Source organism: Mustela erminea, chromosome 3 (genome assembly GCF_009829155.1).
Source record: "Mustela erminea isolate mMusErm1 chromosome 3, mMusErm1.Pri, whole genome shotgun sequence".
NCBI classification, from domain to species: domain Eukaryota; kingdom Metazoa; phylum Chordata; class Mammalia; order Carnivora; family Mustelidae; genus Mustela; species Mustela erminea.
This window is the reverse complement of record NC_045616.1, coordinates 99,374,729-99,389,534: the sequence shown is the minus strand read 5'-3', so window position 1 is coordinate 99,389,534 and position 14,806 is coordinate 99,374,729. Positions and strand designations below refer to the sequence as shown.

General features: G+C 56.4%; 1 protein-coding gene across 4 annotated transcripts; it reads left to right on the top strand.

Annotated features, from left to right (window-relative positions):
• The first annotated feature begins 1,212 nt into the window (after positions 1-1,212).
• On the top strand, positions 1,213-14,065 carry SLC34A1 (solute carrier family 34 member 1). Of its 4 annotated transcripts, none has more exons than XM_032336879.1 (13): positions 1,213-1,286; positions 2,487-2,607; positions 2,730-2,879; positions 2,969-3,097; positions 3,170-3,313; positions 4,196-4,307; positions 4,431-4,626; positions 4,708-4,803; positions 10,344-10,413; positions 10,693-10,860; positions 12,069-12,185; positions 12,289-12,413; positions 13,044-14,065. In XM_032336879.1, the coding sequence occupies exons 2-13, from the start codon at positions 2,499-2,501 to the stop codon at positions 13,545-13,547; spliced, it is 1,920 nt and encodes a 639-aa protein (XP_032192770.1). In that variant the 5' UTR covers positions 1,213-1,286; positions 2,487-2,498; the 3' UTR covers positions 13,548-14,065. The 4 variants fall into 4 exon arrangements, with proteins under 4 accessions (XP_032192770.1, XP_032192772.1, XP_032192773.1 ...); XM_032336880.1 differs by having other exon boundaries at positions 1,261-1,286; positions 2,442-2,607; XM_032336881.1 differs by lacking the exons at positions 12,289-12,413; positions 13,044-14,065 and having other exon boundaries at positions 12,004-12,087.
• Positions 14,066-14,806: the final 741 nt, after the last annotated feature.

Here is a 14,806-nt window from a genome sequence, read left to right as displayed (position 1 = left end):
CATCTTATACCCGAAGTGACTTGCCTCAGCACCCCAGGCTAACCCAGGGATTAGACAGGAGAGAGCTGACCTAGCCAATCTTGGCTCAGCACAGAGTAGGAACTCAACTATTGTTCTTGGGAATGGAGGGACAGACACATGACTGGCTGGCTAGGTAGCTGGGGGTGGTGGTGGTGGATGGATGGATGGGTGGTTGGACAGGTTACTCAGGCAGTTGTCCAAGCTAGATTTTGAGTGGAACCCACCCCTGCTGGATCTGTTGTATCTTTCTCCCTCAGAAGGGAATATCTCTTCTCATCTCTCTTGTACAGCTGGACCCTAATTCAAGCTCCAGAGTCCTGTGAAAGGGAAACAAGCTTCCCAAAGCCTCCCTAAGAGTCCTCTCTGGGTTTCGGGAGTTTTGCAACAGACCCCATACCATCATCAGCATCTCAATCCAGCAACCCGGCTGTCATATAGCTCGTCTATCTGCCGTGCTCCCCTCCCCCATTCCACTACCCAAGTATCCCTGGGATGGAGCTACTCATCCCTCCTGGTCCACTGGATTCAGACCCCATCATCTCTTCTCTAGACCATCTCATCAGCCTCTTGGCTGGTCCCTATGCTTCCAGACTTGCCCCTTTGACGGACAACCTCCCGCTAAAGAAACCATTCTAAAATGCAGACCAGGCCCTTCCTGAACCAGGCCCTTCCTGGAACCAGGGGTTCCACATTCTCTCAGACGAATCCTGGATCTGTGGTTGCAGGCTAGAGACTCTCCCTGACTCAGCACTATGCAGCCTTTCCGGGTTTCTCTCCTGTTACTTCTTCCATCGCATGCTCCCTCTCCTCTAAATGCCCCCAAGACCCACAGACAGACCCACAGACATCCAGATGCATGGCAAGGCTATTCCCACGGGGAGTCGTGTTAGGCCAAGAATGAGGGGAAGGGGCTGGAGCCGTGAAATTTCCTTGAGGACTATGGGAATAAGGTGCCTAAGTAGCATCAGGATCTCTGCTTGGGGGCAGAAGAGGTACCCTAGCTGGGTTTGGGTCTCTGTCAGGCTGAGTTTCTGTGTGGGGAAAGGGAAAGTTTGATCATGGACTCCCCCAGCAGAGCTGACGATTAGTAATTAACTGGGAGGAATCTCAGGGGGGGAGGTTAATCGGGGAACAGAGGGAGGGCAGCTAGGGTTTTAGGACTTTGCCCTTGACCCAAGGGTATAAAGAGGAGGGTCCCAGCCCTTCCTCAGGCCCCTGGGGCTTCCTTAAGCAGCTGAGCAGGAGCTGAAACACAGAACCCCAAGGTAAGCCCAAGGCTCCCCTCTCCCAAACCCATCCCCAAGTCTTAGTAGGCAATAGCCTATCACTCCTGCTTCCTCTCCTCTGCCCTAATTCTGCTTCCCCTTCCTGCTCGGGCCCAGTCTAGTCTGGCTTACCCCCCACCCCAAAGGAAAGAGGACTCATGCTCTTCCAACACTTGGAATTTAGCTCAGCACCCCCACTCCTCCAAACAGCCAAGGGCCCCTGGGACAATATAGGGGTGTGGGATTATGGGTAGCTGATAGAGGCTGGGGTACTCCCACCCCAACAACCAAGAACTCCTGGGACAGTTCAAGGGGCCCTAAAGCAAACCAACGGCTTCTCAGATTGGAGATAATACAGGGAAACCTCCTTATCTAAACCAGCCTTGGTCTGAAACTCATTCATGGGAGAAAGGCCATCAGTGTTTGTTTATTGCTAGGAGGCAGGGAGGCAAGTGGGGAAAGAAATTCAGTTGTGAGGGTAACCCAGGAACTCAGGATTCTGGCCAGTAGACCCTTTCCTGAGTGCATGTCCAGCTGGTCCCAAGAGCCAACAGGTGTCCATGTCTCCTCATGGCTCTCAGAACGGTCAGAACTCCTCCTGCATGTGCAGCCTTGGCCCATATCCGCAAGCTCGGCTAACACACGTTCCCCGGCCCCCGCCGGCTGCAGGGCACTCCCAGCTCCTTCCTCTCCAGGGGCCCCTGCACCCGCGCCCTTGTCCCTTGCCATCCGGCCCCTCCTACTCATGTTCATCTCAGCTTGATCATGTCTCCCCTCCACCCCCTGCCATGGGGCACACTGGTAGCACTTGTATCTGTCATTAGAACCCTTGGCCCTATTGCCACAAGAGATTATTTCATTGACATCTGTCTCCCCGTGAGACTTGGAGCTTTCTGGGGGGCAGGAGCTGTCCTTGTATTTAGCCATTGCTCTACCCCAGCGTCTAGTCCAGTGCCTAGGCTACAGCAGATTCTTCATAAATACTCACTGCCTGATGAGTACAAGCATCTGGCCCGAGTACCTGAGCATCTCTGCTATTATGGGGTAGAGGGCATACTTCCCTGGGTGTGTGTCTAGGGGTCACACACCACGGGTATGTGTGCGTGTGAGTATGGGGGTATGGATGTGGACAGTGGGTGTGTGGGTATGTGTAAGTTTTCAGGACAGTAGCTGTCCCTCAGTGTTGCTGCCACCCCACAGTGTGTGCCCAGGATGATGTCCTATGGAGAGAGGCTGGGGGGCCCGGCTGTCTCCCCACTACCAGTCCGAGGGGGCCACATGATGCATGGGACAGCCTTTGCCTACGTGCCCAGCCCTCAGGGTGAGTGCTCCTCCCATCCATGGACCCTGAATGCCCACAGTCGCTCACATCCCAGTGAGGTGTCCACCCCTCTGAGCCTATCCCAGGGCTTCTGGGAACTCCTAACCAGCCTCCCTCCCCAGTGCTGCACAGGATCCCAGGGACCTCCGCCTACGCCTTCCCCAGCCTGGGCCCTGTGGCCCTTACCGAGCACAGCTGCCCCTACGGGGAGGTTCTGGAGTGCCATGACCCCTTGCCTGCCAAGCTGGCCCTGGAGGAGGAGCAGAAGCCAGGTGGGTCCGGGCCGGGGGTGGACAGCAGGGGTGGCAACATTCAGTACCCTAGCCCCTGGCCCCAGTGCTCATGCCCAGCCCATCTCCAGAGTCTGGGCTGGCCCAGAAGCTGTGCCGGGCTGGCATGACCCTCGTCAAGGTGCCCCTGATGCTCGCCTTTCTCTACCTCTTCGTCTGCTCCCTGGACGTGCTCAGCTCCGCTTTCCAGCTGGCTGGAGGTAGGGCCAGGGGGAGGGGATTGGGACAGGGTTCCTGAAGGGCATCACGCAATGCTGGCTCCTGGTCCTCAGGGAAGGTGGCTGGTGATATCTTCAAGGACAACGCCATCCTGTCCAACCCAGTCGCGGGGCTGGTGGTGGGGATCCTAGTGACCGTGCTGGTCCAGAGCTCCAGCACCTCCACGTCCATCGTTGTCAGCATGGTCTCCTCTGGCTGTAAGTAGGCCCGCTGTGGCTAGGGAAAGGGCGTGGGGGGCTGCGTGCCCTGGAGGGGGCTGATGCAGCATGTCAGGGCTGGGGCCAGGGGGAGAAGGGGGCCAGGGAGTTAAGAGCAAAGGGCAGGACTCCAGCTTCTCGCACTCCATTTTCCAAGCTGTGGCCAGGAATAGTCTCAGCCAGGAGGGGTGTCTGAAGATCTGGAAAGGGTGACAGGTGGGGAGTCCTGCCCCAGGAAGGCTCAGCACCTTATCACCCATAGTCACTTATTCCACTGGCCAGGGAAACAGAACCTGCTGGAGCTATACATATGATTTATTGCAAGGAATTGGTTTACATGATTGTGGGGCTGGCTGAGCAAATCCAAAATCCATAGGGCAGGTTGTTAGGAAGGGTAGGCTGGAACTCTTGGGGGAAAGCCAATGCTGGATGGCCTCCATTTTGCTCTTAAGGCCTTTTATCTCGCTGGATGAGGCCCACTGAGATCACCAAGGGTGATCCCCTTCACTTAAAGTCAGCCGGTTGTAGAGGTGAATCACACCTGTGGAATACCTTCCAGCAGCAGCTAGATGAGCATCGGACTGAATGACTGAGTCCTGTAGCCTGGCTAAGCTGACTCATGAAACTAACCACCACGCTCGTGTACCATGCACACATGGGTACAGATCTGTCTCCACGTGCCGGACTTGGGCCCTCGGATCCACACGTGCACGCACAGTGCATCTGTCCACCGTGCTTGGTCACACACGTGTCCCTGGGACACCAAGGCTGGGCAGTATCGTGGCAGAACTGCCCAGGGGGGGCTGGGATGTGGGCAGGTGTTTCCGGGGCAGGAGCTGGTGGCCCTCACACAGTCAGTGAAGGGCTCTCCTCTTCTGCTAGTGCTGGAGGTGAGCTCTGCCATCCCCATCATCATGGGCTCCAACATCGGCACATCTGTCACCAACACCATCGTGGCCCTGATGCAGGCAGGGGACAGGACTGACTTCCGGCGGTGAGGGGGTAGAGTGGTGAGGGGCCTGTGTGTGTTGGGGGAGGGTGGTCCCCAGGGCCAGGAGCCCCCAGCTGAAGTGCATCCTGACCCCGGCCCGCCCTGTAATGTGGCCTCCCTGCCCAGGGCCTTTGCAGGGGCCACGGTGCATGACTGCTTTAACTGGCTGTCGGTTCTGGTCCTGCTGCCCCTGGAGGCTGCCACCGGGTACCTGTACCATGTCACTCGACTGGTGGTTGCCTCCTTCAACATCCATGGCGGCCGCGATGCCCCCGACCTGCTCAAGATCATCACAGAGCCCTTCACCAAGCTCATCATCCAGGTGGGGCAAGGCTGGCGTGGAGGGTGATGTGGGATAGTAAGGACCCCTCTCTCACGCCCCCCACCCACATCTTGTGCACAGCTGGACAAATCTGTGATTACCAGCATTGCCACTGGCGACGAGTCCCTGAGAAACCACAGTCTGATACGGATCTGGTGCCACCCAGACCCCACAGGGGTAAGTCTCAGGTCTGGCCACAAGGAATATTGTACCAATCCCTTCCAGTCCCCCAGCGGCTTTGGGGAGTTATTACCAATCAACTTGAGTTGGCATGTCATTGATCTAGCCCAGTGGTTCTCAAACTGTGGACCAGAGGCACTTGTGCCACCTGGGAACCTATTAAAGCTACAAGATATTCAGCCTTTCCCTAGACCTAAGTAGGTCTAGGAAAAACTATCAGAAAAAACTTGAGGGGATGGGACAGAGCAGCCTATGTTTCAACAAGTCTTCTCAGTCAGCTCTGCGCTCAAGTTTGAGAACCACTAATCTGGCTCTACCTTCTGGCTTCACAGGGAGAGTATAGGTTCTGAAAGGCTGAGACACTTGCCCGAGCTTGTCCTACCATTTCAGGGCCCTGAGGACAGATCTAGCAGTCTAGGGCTCTCTTCTCCCCGCCAAGATGCCAGGGGTTCGTGACTCAGCTGTGCCACGTTTAGGGGCCCAGGTAACGTGGCAAGGGGGTGAAGGGGTTATGAGGGTGCCTGGGAAAGCTGGACAAACAGGAACAAGAAAAGGGGGCTGTGTGGAGACCTCCCTGGAGACACAACAGCGACTAGTACTCTTGTCGGGGCTCTTCCCCTGGAGACTGCCACAGGCATGCATCCATGTGTCCTTCTGCACCATTTCTACTGCCCAGAACGGAGACCTGTTTGGATCAGTGGGACGCTTGTGCACCTGCCATGACACCAGGCTCACAAGAAAGCAGGCGATCGGCGCACTTTCTCACTCAGCCACGGAAAGGGAAGTGCTTCATCAAAACCCTGATCCACGGTATTTGCTTTACCTCAGTTGCCACATCCAAGAAGCGACTCCATTCAGAACAGAGCGAAGGCAACCCGAAGCCCAGGGCTCAGCAGGCCCGGCCCCCTCCTCCTTCCTACTTGCTACTTGATATCACTGGCCCTTGATCCCAGCGTGAACACAGAGCAGCCTTTCAACCCACCTTCTGCAGTGGCTTCCTTCGCATCAGAGCCGTGCGCAGCTCTGGTCTGGCACTTCTGAGTGTTTCAGGCAGTCGGACATCAAAAAGCCCATGCGGGCAGCTCTCAGGCTGGCTTTGTGACCCCTCCAACATGGTGCTGCCTTCTCACCTGCCCCCTGGGCACTCTCTGAATTGCCCAAAACCTCTTCACTCCATAGCAGAATGGGGGCGACACAGACATCACACCGCTGGATCTTCACAGGAAACAAGCCACAGGAGGGAGCTCCTGGGCTGCGGAGTCCCTCCCTGGTGCCTGCCTGCAGCTGTGCTCAGCTGGCCTCCCCCCACTGCAACAGGTGCACCAGACGCTGCCTGCCCCTGCTGGAATCCTCACAATGTAGGGCAAGGTAGACGGACAACCCATCTTCTGCAGGAGAAACCCGGGCCTGCTTGCGTGAAGTCAGCCACCCAAGTTTACCTGCCCAGGTCGCTGTCCCCACTGCTCCCTACATCACTTCCGAGTGCTGGTCTCGCAGCCCGCTGTCCCAGAAGAATGGGTCCGCCACAACAGTATCCATACGGGATTTCCCTGGCTTGAAGAGTAGCAGACAGGTGGCATTCGAGCTCCCTTTTCTCATCCTCTCTTGAGGTCAGTCCATGTGGAACATGGCTCCGCAGCCCCGTGCCTGCTCTGTCCATGTGTGCTGGGGGCTCTTCCTACACCAGACTCGAACTTTTCCTGTGACCACCATGTCTCCCTTCCAACCTGTCCTGGTGGCCTCCGTTCTCCGCCCCCCAACTGGACCCAACCTCACCCAAGCCAGTCTCCAAGAAACCCAGTCACCAAAATCAGTATTGGGAATCTGAAGGTTTCCAGATGGTGGAAGAAAACCCAGAGGCAATTTTAACGTTCCAACACCTCTTGACACTCCAGGGGCCTACCCTTGTCCTGGGAATTACCTTCTTATGTACTCACACTATGGACTGCCAACCCTACTTGCCTGGTTTAAACAAGCATTCCTCAAGGACTTGCAGCCAGGGACATAGGATTTATCTCTGGTCCTTTTTTTTTTTAAGATTTTATTTATTTATTTATTTATTTATTTGACAGAGTGCGATCACCAGTAGACAGGCAGACAGGCAGGCAGGCAGAGAGAGAGAGGAAAGCAGACTCCCTGCCGAGCAGACAGCCTGATGTGGGACTCGATCCCAGGACCCTGAGATCATGACCTGAGCCCAAGGCAGCGGCCCAATCCACTGAGCCACCCAGGCGCCCTATCTCTGGTCCATTTTATAGGCTCAGAGCGGCTTGCCCAAATCCATACCATGGAGATAAGATGAAAATCCTGGTGGAATCTGGAGCCCATGCTTCTGAATCTCCATCTCACTGCCTCTTCCAGAAGTCAGTCTGGTGTCCTATCATGTATGTCCATTTGCTACTCTGCCCATCCCGCCTGAATGCCACAGCTGACCACAGCCAGAGACTTCTCCAGCAGCAGTAGGTGCGGCTCTAAGGAGTTCTCCACTTTGCCACCAGATGGCGCAGCTGGCACGGTGATTTCTGCTTCCAGAAAAACAAAGACACTGAGCTCCCCTTCTGCTTCAGGCTGAACTACGGCACAGGCTCACATCCTGTGTGTTTCTCCCAGGGAGAGGATTCTTGGAGCCTCACAGTCTTCTGCGAGCTTAATCGTGTCCTGCACCTCCTACTGGCACTTAAATCCTAACTCTCTTCCAAGAATCCTCAAAACAAGCCCCTGGGAAGCGGTGGGCAGCGTTATAGACCTCATGCTCCAAGGGAAGGAAACTGGGGCCCAGAGAGGTTAGGTGTTTGGTCCAGTATCACAGAGCTGGGAGTGGCTCAGATGGAGTTTCAGCTTAGGACTCTTGGGGCTCATTTATTCTGTTCTTCCCACAGAACTCACCCCTCCTACCACATCCCCAGGTCCAGGAAGGATGGGCACACCTAGGGGTATGTCCCAGACCCTGGGCTGCCCAGTTCTTTGTCAGGGCTAGAGGAGCTCCCACCTTCTTGACAAGGAAGCCCTGGGCCTGCTCCCTTCCCTCACTCAGTACCCACTCCCAGCCTGACCATACAGCCTACACATTCTCTGGCATCGCCCCTCCTACTCCTCTCTAGCCCTTTACAGTCTCTGCATTCTACCCACCTCCCCACCAGCTCAGCCAGAGCCACATAACCCAAGCCAGAGGCACAAAACCCTGGCAGGAAGGTCAAGGGTCAAAACCCTAGACCTTAGCCCTCAGGTTTGCCCTGCCCACACACAGCCAGCCCTGAGTCAGATGATACCCCCTGAGTCAGATGATACCCCCCTCCCATGAAGTTCCTCCCCTAAGAGACCCTGGGCCCAGCCAGGTCAGTGGGGCACAGGCTGATCAGGTACCCATTTGTCTCAGGGATCATTTGCCCAGGGCTCCAAGCTAGTCCATCACAGTGTTCCCCAACAGGGCCAGGACCCTGAGACACTGTCAGGAGCTATTGATCCTAACCTAGGACATCAATCTCACACAAACACATAAGCACATGCTCTTCCCACCATGTGGTCCTAGATGGGCCCGGCAATGGAGGGGGTCTAATCCTGATTAGGAGGCATGATGTCTTACTGAAGACTTAACATAAGTCTGCAGAGAGCACTTGGCACACATTTCCTCCCGTAACCTTTACAGCAGCTCTCTCTTTCTCTCTCTCTCTCTTTTGTTTTTAAAGATTTATTTATTTTAGAGAGAGAGAATAGGCAGGGGAGCAGCAGGCAGAGGGAGAGGGAGGAGGCTCCCCGCTGAGCAAGGAGCCCAACGTGGGGCTCGATCTCAGGGCACCGGGACCATGATCTGAGCCGAAGGCAGATGCTTAACCGACAAGCCACCCAGGCACCCCTTTATAACAGCTCTTATGTCATCTGCTTTAAACAGGCTGAGAGGTGGCATGATTTGTCCCAGGTCGTTGGCACAAGAAACAGGACTTGCTCACATCCACTGGACAGCTGACACACGGCTTTCCCCCTTACACCCAGCTCTCGCCTACCCACACAGCAGTTACCATGGCCTCCCCAGCCTGCTTTTCCGGTGGAGTCCACCAGAGACTACTCTCTCCTAGTTTCTCAGCTTGCAGCGGCGGCCTGGGTTTGAGGGTGCCCCAGGGCCCTTGTCTGGCCAGCTAGAACACATATGAGTATACTGCCTCACTCACAGCAGCTCAGGCCACTAAGAGAAACCAGATTTCAAGCCAGGTGCCAGAAATAGTTCCCATTTCTAGCATACATTTTATAAATGACATGATTTGGAATAAACCCTAAAGGAGCCATGACATTGAAGGGCCACGGCCCCACCTGAGACATGACCCTCAACACAGGAAAGGTCTGGGGCTGTGCTGTGGAGGGCAGAACTTCCTGGGACCAGTGCCCATATCAGCTCCCAGAGGTGGCAGAGGGTGAATAAGGAAAAGGTGTAGCTCTGGCATTTTGCTTGGGGCCCTAGGCGTTCTTGTCCCTTTCTGGGGCTCAGTTCTTCCTTTGGGCTGGGATCCTCAGTGCAAGGAAAGGCTCCCCAATTACATTCAAGAAAAAATAATTCCTCAGTCCAACGAGGCTGCAAAGTAGTGGTCCAGACCAATGTGGCCCTCACATAATTGTAAAGAATGGGATTTCTCTTGCAGACTCGGGCCATTTGGCCATGCAGGGCTTCATCCCTGGATGGCGACAGTGGCCTGGAGCTGAATGGCTGCTGCCCGTATAGGACCAAAACGCAGTCCTCCACCTCCTCCACGCTCAGCCTGAGCCCCTCAGTTAGGCTACCTGCCTGGCCCTGGGCCCTCTGAATTGGGGGGCTCTCTCCCCACTTAGTAGGTGGGTAAGAAGTAGGTGGGGACTGGACTTCTGCCCCCTGGTGGTCCTCCTTCCCCATACCCCAACCTTCCCCATAAGGATTTGAGCAAGAGGACAGTGAGCTTGGACTAATGGTGCCTCTGGCGAGAGGATGGGGGCACAGGTGCTGGGGAAGGGGGCAGGGCAACACCAGGAGAGGGCTGGTAGTAAAGAATGGGGAAGGGAGAATTTTCATAAGGAGGGCCATGGTCAGAAGCACCCAAGGCCAAGGAGAGGTTGAGGAGAACAAGGACAAGAAGCCACAGGACTGGGGCGTCTGGGCAGCTCAGTTGGTTAAGCGACTGCCTTAGGCTCAGGTCATGATCCTGGAGTCTCGGGATAGAGTCCCACATTGCCTCCCAGCTCAGCAGGGAGTTTGCTTCTCCCTCTGACTCACCTCTCTCTCTTCGTGCTCTCTCTCAAATAAATAAATAAAATCCCTGTGGGCCCCAGTGAGAGCCAGATGGGTAGATAGGACAGAATATGCAGAGGGCTGACCGTGGCCAGATTCTTGTGTGGCAGGTATTTCCACCCTCAACTCTCCAGCAGAAGAGACAGGCCAACTGTCCAAGGGCATGTAGTCAGGAGGACCACCTCCACCCCCTACCCCCACCCCCCGCCTCTCCCTAACCTTCCCCCTTATCTCCAACCCCAGGCTACATTTTCCTAAATTCTAAGTCAATCTCCTCTTAATCCAGGTTCCCACCCCACTGCCCAGGGCAGAGGCCAACACCAGCTGGACCGTTGGAAATGTCACCATGGAGAAATGTGAGTGCCTGCATCACAGATGTCTGGCATGGCAGGGGCACAGCTGGGCAGAGGAAGGGCTGCACCCACCCCTGCCCCCTGCCACTGCTGCTATCAGTCCCAGGAAAACCAGCTATCAACCAGCTCAGGTCTCGGGCTTGGGTAAATCCCTGCTGTTGAGGCTAAAGGAGCCTGGGGTGGGACTTTAGGCTCCAATCCTAAGAAGGCATCAAAAGTGGGGGGCTGGGAACCAGCTGTGGGGGTTCAGCTCTCAGCTGCTTGACACTTCCCCCCTGCCAGGCAACCACATCTTCGTGGACACAGGGCTGCCTGACTTGGCCGTGGGGCTCATTCTGCTGGCCGGCTCCCTGGTGCTCCTGTGCACCTGCCTCATTCTCCTTGTCAAGATGCTCAACTCTCTGTTGAAGGGCCAGGTGGCTAAGGTCATTCAGAAGGTTATCAACACAGGTGAGTCCCCAAGAACTGCATGTGTAGACCCCAGGACAGGACCTTTCACATCTTACTAAGTCCCACTGCTGCTTTGCTGTGTGATCTGGGCAAAGCCCTGCCATCTTGAGCCTGTTTGTCCCTGTGAGCAAAGAGGGGGCAGAGTCAGGTGATTTCTGAGGCTCCCGAGGTGCTGGCAGCTGGTCATCTGTGGCTGCCCCTGACTGTGGTTCCATTCCAGTAGGTGGCTCGAAACAGATTCTCAGTGGCCACGGACACATTCAACAAATACTCCCTACACCCTTGGCACTCCCTACACTCTGGTGCCAAGGGTCCAGAGCTGAGCCCCAGAGACGGTCCCACCCTCAGGGAATTCCCAACCCAGAGGAGGAGACAGATGTGTAATGAAAAATAAATGATCGAGGGGGGATACATTCATATTGAGGGGTGACTCCCAAGGAGAAAGCAAAAATGACAGAGTATGGAAAAAGTTGCTTTCAGTGGGCAGTCAGCAGCCTATGTGAAGAGGCCAAAATGAGGAATAGCAGTCAGATGTGGCTGAAGAGTGTTCTGCACAGAGGGAACAGTCAGTGCAAAGGCAAAGAGGCGGGAACAGGCTGGGCAGAAAGATGGCCAGCAGTGTGGGGGGAACTCAGTGATCGAGGTGGGGAGAGGTCAACAAGATCACAGGGAGGGAGCCGACCCTGGGGGCCCCCACAGGCTGTGATCAGAGCCTGGACTTTAGTAAGGGTAACGTGGGCCCTTGAAGGGTTGGGGTAGGGGGGTGACATGGTCTGATTTTCATCGGAAGCTTCATTTCAGGCTCTGGGGACGGTGCCTGGCACTGGCAGAGGTTGCGTAATGAATGCTGGGGTCAGGTGCATTCATGGATCTCTGGGAGCTTCGGGATGGGAGATACAAAGTCTGCCAGAGGGCCAAAGGTCAGGGAGGGCTTTTCAGCAGCCTTGTATCCACACGAAGCCCTGAGGAGGAACATGAAGTAAGAATGATATTCTGGGCAGAGGGGACAGTCTGATGCAACCAGGCTGAGAAGGGCCTTTAATCCAAGACCAGGGAGGGCGAGTAGAAGCCCCCGCAGTTGAGCAGGGGACTGGACAGACAAGGCCCCACCTGAAAGCTGGTACCCAATACCTCCTCCCTAAGGTAGGTCCTGGCTCCTCTGCCCATGCCCTCCTCCTGACCCTGCTGGGACGGGGGTGTCCTCGTAGACTTCCCCGCCCCCTTCACCTGGGCCACAGGCTACTTTGCCATGGTGGTGGGCGCCGGCATGACCTTCGTTGTTCAAAGCAGTTCTGTGTTCACCTCGGCCATCACCCCACTCATTGGTGAGTGTCCATGGCATGGTGGGGCAGGGGGAGGGGCAGGCTGGCAGGGAAAGGGCCAAAGGAGGTGCCTGGGAGTGAACCTAGCCTCTCTGTCTACCCCCAGGCCTGGGTGTGATCAGCATTGAGAGAGCCTACCCCCTCACGCTGGGCTCCAACATTGGCACTACCACCACGGCCATCCTGGCTGCACTGGCCAGCCCCCGGGAGAAGCTGTCCAGCTCCTTCCAGGTACTCTGGGAGGGTGCCTGCCGGGGGTGAGACAGGGCTGGGACTGAGGTGTGGCACCTGACACAGGGTAGGACACCACATATGAAAATTTCTGACTGCCTACTAAGGCCCACCCACTATCCTAGGCTCTGTGGAAACCGAACGGGGCAAAGTCGGCCTGGTGCCAGCCCCAAGACCTTAGCATCTACCGGGCAGGATTTACCTAGATAATCAAGCAAACAGCAGCTAGTGGGATCTGAGCTCTGAGGAAGGGGTGCAGCAGGACGGGGGGCTGGGCCATTCTCGGGGACCAAGAACAAGTAGGGGGGCAGATGGCAAAGGGGTTGCTGTCCTAGGAGCAAAGGAGTGAGGACAAGCCTAGGGCTGGGGCCAAGGAGCCACGGAGCCAGAAACTAGTATGCATCTCTTTGCTGCTGGGTTCAGGAGGATCTGCTGGGGAATTTGCGAGAGGGGTCAGTGGGAGGAAATGTGTAGTGTTAGGGCAGAAGTGTCTCAGTATTTTCCTAGGAGCACATCAGCCCTGATTTTGCTGCTGCCCAGGCTGGGCCAGACTCCCGTTATCCAGCCGTGCAGGCAGGACAGGGAGCGGGGGCCCATGCCTATCTCAGCCCTCTGCCCTCTCCTCTACAGATCGCCCTCTGCCACTTCTTCTTTAACATCTCGGGCATCCTGCTCTGGTACCCGGTGCCCTGCACGCGCCTGCCCATCCGCATGGCCAAGGCGCTGGGCAAACGCACGGCCAAGTACCGCTGGTTTGCCGTCCTCTACCTCCTCTTGTGCTTCCTGCTGCTACCCTCGCTGGTGTTCGGCGTCTCCATGGCTGGCTGGCAGGCCATGGTGGGTGTGGGCGCACCCTTCGGGGCCCTGCTGGCCTTTGTGGTGCTCGTCAGCGTCTTGCAGAACCGCAGCCCTGGACACCTGCCCAAGTGGCTGCAGACGTGGGACTTTCTGCCCCGCTGGATGCACTCGCTGCAGCCCCTGGACCGCCTCATCACCCGCGCCACGCTGTGCTGCGCCAGGCCTGAGCCCCGTTCCCCACCGCTGCCTGCCAGGGTCTTCCTGGAGGAGCTGCCCCCTGCCACCCCCTCCCCCCGCCTGGCACAACCTACTCAACACAACGCCACCCGCCTCTAGCCTGAAGTGCTGCCGGGGGGCAGAGAAGGGCCTGCACTGGGTGTCTGCTGTGGACGGGTAGAAGGGTGTTTCCGAGCATACTGGGCATGGGCCTGTCCTTGGGTGGGTCCACAGAGGTCTGGGCTTGTGGGACTGAGAGTCCGTGGCATCCTGCATGTGTGGACTGATGCACCCGTGGGGGGCTGTGAGCAGGCTGCAGGGTACCTGGCTATGACTGTGAGTCCTTGGCCCCCAGGGGGGTCTTGTTTGGAGGCCTGTGCTTGGCTCTCCTGTACACACAAGTCCAACTCGGCAGAGCGGGGAGTAAGGGTGGGTCCGGAACGGGACTTGCAGCTGTTTGCTTGCGCAGAGATGCGGGTGCCTGAGTCACTGGCTGAGTTCTCACCCCTCCCCGTCACCTTCCTCCCTCCATTATACCACCCTCCACATCCTCACCCCGATGTTCTGCAGTACCGCCACAACCCTTTCCCGATATTGTGTGATGAAAAAGGAATTAAATCCTCATTATGCATTTACAATTCTGTGTGCTCTCCATCTGGGGAGGGAGGGAGACCATGGCTTGGGGTTCAGCAGCACTATTACCTGCAAGCTCAACAGTCCACCTAACCCTGCCTTAATGAGTCCAACTCCTGATTCAGACTTCCTGGGAGTCCTTCCTAGGGGCCGGGGCCACCCCCAAGGCAAGTATAAGGAGGGCATTCTGTGCCGACTCCCTCCCCCTTTCTAGGATAACATTAGTGTTCCAGAAAACAAGTGACAGGTGGGGGCTTGTCAGGAGAGATGGGGTGGGGGGGACAGGAAAGGTGAAAATAGGCAAGAGAGGCCATGCCCTGGGCCCTGGAGCATAGTGGACAGGGGACCTACCCTCCCTCCCATCTTTGTCCTTTCCCTTTGGGCAATAAACCAAGCTTCACTTAAACCCATCCAAGATTTTCAATTCCTCCTTTTCCATGGGGGCCCTGGAGCTGAGGCCTGCAGAGTGAGGGTCAAGGGGTAGGCAATACCTAAGTTCTTCCTTCTAGTCCAGAGAGTCCTCTGGGGTCTTTGGACTCCAAGAGGGAAGGAAGGCCCTAGGGCCCCAGATCTCACTGTGATGGTCTTGGACATGTGCTCTCCTTCCGCTCCCTTTGGGGTATGTGGAAGGAGACCCAAGAACCCGAGAGCCCTAGAGGTGCTCTCCAAGCTACCAGCCCCACTCCATCACCCACTCACAACACTTGCAAAGGCTTCCTCCTGCCAAGTGGAGGGGGTGAGAAGTG